Source organism: Aspergillus affinis (assembly GCF_023601865.1).
Source record: "Aspergillus affinis strain CMG 70 chromosome Unknown NODE_52_length_214890_cov_85_929348, whole genome shotgun sequence".
NCBI classification, from domain to species: Eukaryota; Fungi; Ascomycota; class Eurotiomycetes; order Eurotiales; family Aspergillaceae; genus Aspergillus; species Aspergillus affinis.
The window spans coordinates 1-3034 of NW_026515833.1; the positions used below are offsets into that span (position 1 = coordinate 1).

At 48.2% G+C, this 3034-nt stretch overlaps 1 protein-coding gene across 1 annotated transcript; it reads right to left on the reverse strand.

Moving 5' to 3' along the window:
- Window positions 1-243: 243 nt before the first annotated feature.
- On the reverse strand, window positions 244-2475 carry KD926_008230 (putative dynamin GTPase; the record flags this gene model as incomplete). Its single annotated transcript, XM_053100932.1, has 3 exons — window positions 244-462; window positions 513-1043; window positions 1090-2475. 3 exons carry the CDS (start codon window positions 2473-2475, stop codon window positions 244-246), a joined length of 2136 nt encoding a protein of 711 aa, XP_052955389.1.
- Between the last annotated feature and the right edge of the window lie 559 nt (window positions 2476-3034).

Genomic DNA, 3034 nt, shown 5'->3' on the forward strand with positions numbered 1-3034 from the left:
CACCGAGCATATACCTATATTCAGTTGAATCGATAGGATATCTGCTTAGGGCAATGACCAAGTCAACCGACAGTTATCTAATTTCCAATCGAGAAATAGCGGCTTACAGAATTATCCAAAGCATATTACCAAAAACACTAGAGAAATCGAGACTAACAAAAACAAAGCCGCTCCCACATTCGCGCCAAAGGAGGGGGAAACCAAAGACTGGGAAAAACCCCACCAGAGCGGCACAAGCCGAATTCAACGCAATTCCCGAAGACTGTCCTCCAATGCTTCTCGAAGCTGGCTTGCCTCAACACGTCGTTTACTAAGCTGAGGAGACTCGGCAGCCAAGTGGGATAGGTCTTCCTCGGAATAACCACTGACAGTCACCGGGCTGAACACAGTTGGTAGCTTAGCAACAATATGTCTCTCAATAACCTGGCGACAAACATTATCAACAAATGTTTTCATGGCGACCTAAACTGTAGTTAGTAAGAGTGTCAGAAATATCCGGGTAGCTTGCAAACCTTATAGTAGGCGTCTAGATCAGTTTGCGCTTCGGAGCAAGCCCGCTCTTCCATGTTAACAATGACACCATGGTTCTGGAGAGACGTCACAAGGCGTTTGATCTCATCCGTCGAGTTGCTGACGTGGAAACGACCGTTCCAATCATCATCGATGGTATTGCGCAGCGATGTACTAAGGTCCTGTCTAGAACGATCATTCCGCGCTTTCTGGATGTTGTCTGTATAATAATGATTGTATGTGATGAGAGAACCAGCCTCGTCCTCCAGTAGCTTGGCAAGTTCACTGCACGCCGCCTTGGCGTTATTCTCCATTGAGACTGTGATATATTGCAGGACATTCTCACGCACATCCGTATCTTTGATAACGAATGCCGAAACAGAGTGTACAAATCGAGACACCAAGTCCACAACTTTCTCGACATGGCTACGGGAAATGTCTGCCCAGCGTGTTGACTGCTCATGGAATAACTCAGCTAGCAGAGAATGATTATAGTTACCCGGTAATTCTCGGCCTCGAGTACGGTGATAAATCTAGAAGGATTAGTTCAATTCATCAAAAAGCGGATAGTTACCATACCTTCTTAATCCACAACGACATATCCTCAGTGGTTATCAAGAGCTGGCCACTCTCTGATTCCATATCGTTCAGATGTTCAGACGAAACCACCCTGCGTTTCTTTCCGTGTGTCCTCATATAGTTCGAAAAATCCCCGTTTTCCTTGTGAACAGCAGCACGGAGACGCTGATGTTCATTTTGATCATCAATTTCATGAAAGAATCCATCACGACTACTGTATATCCCTTCGACTCCAGCTTTGACGAGATTGTGAAAGTCTGTACTGATGCGAGTGAGATACATGCGTATTTGTGCTGGCGAGTTTCGTTCAGCCCCGAGGTCCACGAGTTCTGCGTTCGTCTTGTTGAGTAAGTCAGTCACGTCCTTTCGAACCTTGGGTAGTTCACGCTCGATATGACGGTTGAGGAGATCCTGCATAAAAGTTCGAAGGTTGTCTATTCCGACACGTGAAGAATCGAGTCCCAGTGTTTTCCACCGCGGGCTGGCAAAAAACTCCAACTCCGCTTGACGACGCTGTGACATAGTCATACCCTTTTCCAGCTCCACAGGCTTGGGGTTCTTGAGAAGGAAAAAGCCGAGCTTTAGCTTCGTTTTGTCGGCATTGTTGGCTAGTTTCGCAACACGATGCTCGGCCCCGTCATTGATAAGATCGGGCTTCGTAATAATTCCAACTGTTCTTAGACCGTCCTTATCGAAACGGCGAGCACGTTGGATGATACTCTGCGTATCCACATCACTACTTGCGGGTACCACGGCAAGAATGATAGTCCGTGAGTTTTCCAAGTAAGAATTAACAAGATCGCCCACGAGCTGCACATCTTGCTCGTTCTCGGAAACGGATATCAGGCCCGGGAGGTCAACGAGAGTCAGATGCAAGCCGGTATTGCCGACAATCTCCAAGCGCAGTACATCAGCCGCAAAGACCGATGAATCCGCGAACTCACCAAATCCTTCCACGTTCATCAATACTGCAGCATCGGTAATGAGATCTGGCAGACCGGCAAAATCGGTAATGTCGCGGTGGAAAGCGCTCAGTCTGGCCTTCTCGTCCTCTGCACGCGACACGTTCGGGATGATGGTGGCCGTGGTTCGCTGCTCCCCTGGCTGGTGACGCAGGATAATTTCAGTCGCAAACCTTGTGCATAGGCCGTCTTGTCGAGGGAAGGGAATGCCGCTAATCCCTTCCAAAACAGAGCTCTTTCCTGCCGACTGGTCGCCACATACAACAAGCTGCGGCAGAGCGATGTGGTCCCCAACCCCGTTGGCTCGAACACGGTCGACCTGGTTGAGTCTTTCAGATGTCCTAGATGACTGAAGGCCAAGTCCGCTTTGGACCTGGCCACTGTCCTCTTTTCCGGATAGTGTATTCATAGAATGCATAACCATTTGTTGAAAAGGTCTTTGTGAAGGAAAAAGAAGAGATACAACGATAGGGAGGGAACTTGCTCTTTATAGCCGCGATGGGCAGTTGTCTGAACTGGGCTTGAGCTTCATGTCACCTCCTGAGTCAGGGAACTCCCGGTACGGAGAAATGTTCCAGAGGGACGTTCCGGTTAGTTAGTATAGGATCGAGGGACCTTCCGGTAGGCATCTGTGACCTCCTGAAACCGGGAACTTCCCGGTACGAAGGAACGTTCCAGAGGAACGTTCCGGTTAGTTAGTATAGAATCGAGGGACCCTCCGGTAGGCATCCAGGAAGGCTCCTGGATGTCCTGCAGGCATTCTACACACAGGCCTTCGAGCTAACGAGAGACAAATCATTCAATTATCCGGTACACAAAAAGAATTGTCCTTTTCTTCTATAAGAATTCCATTGTAAATTCACGAAGCCTGGTGATATCCAAGTTTGTCCCGTAGTCCCTTCCATAAGAATGGCCGTAAATCAATGACAGGAATGTTAGCTACCAAAGATAGTTTTCATTTTAAGCCAATGTGAACGCCTTTC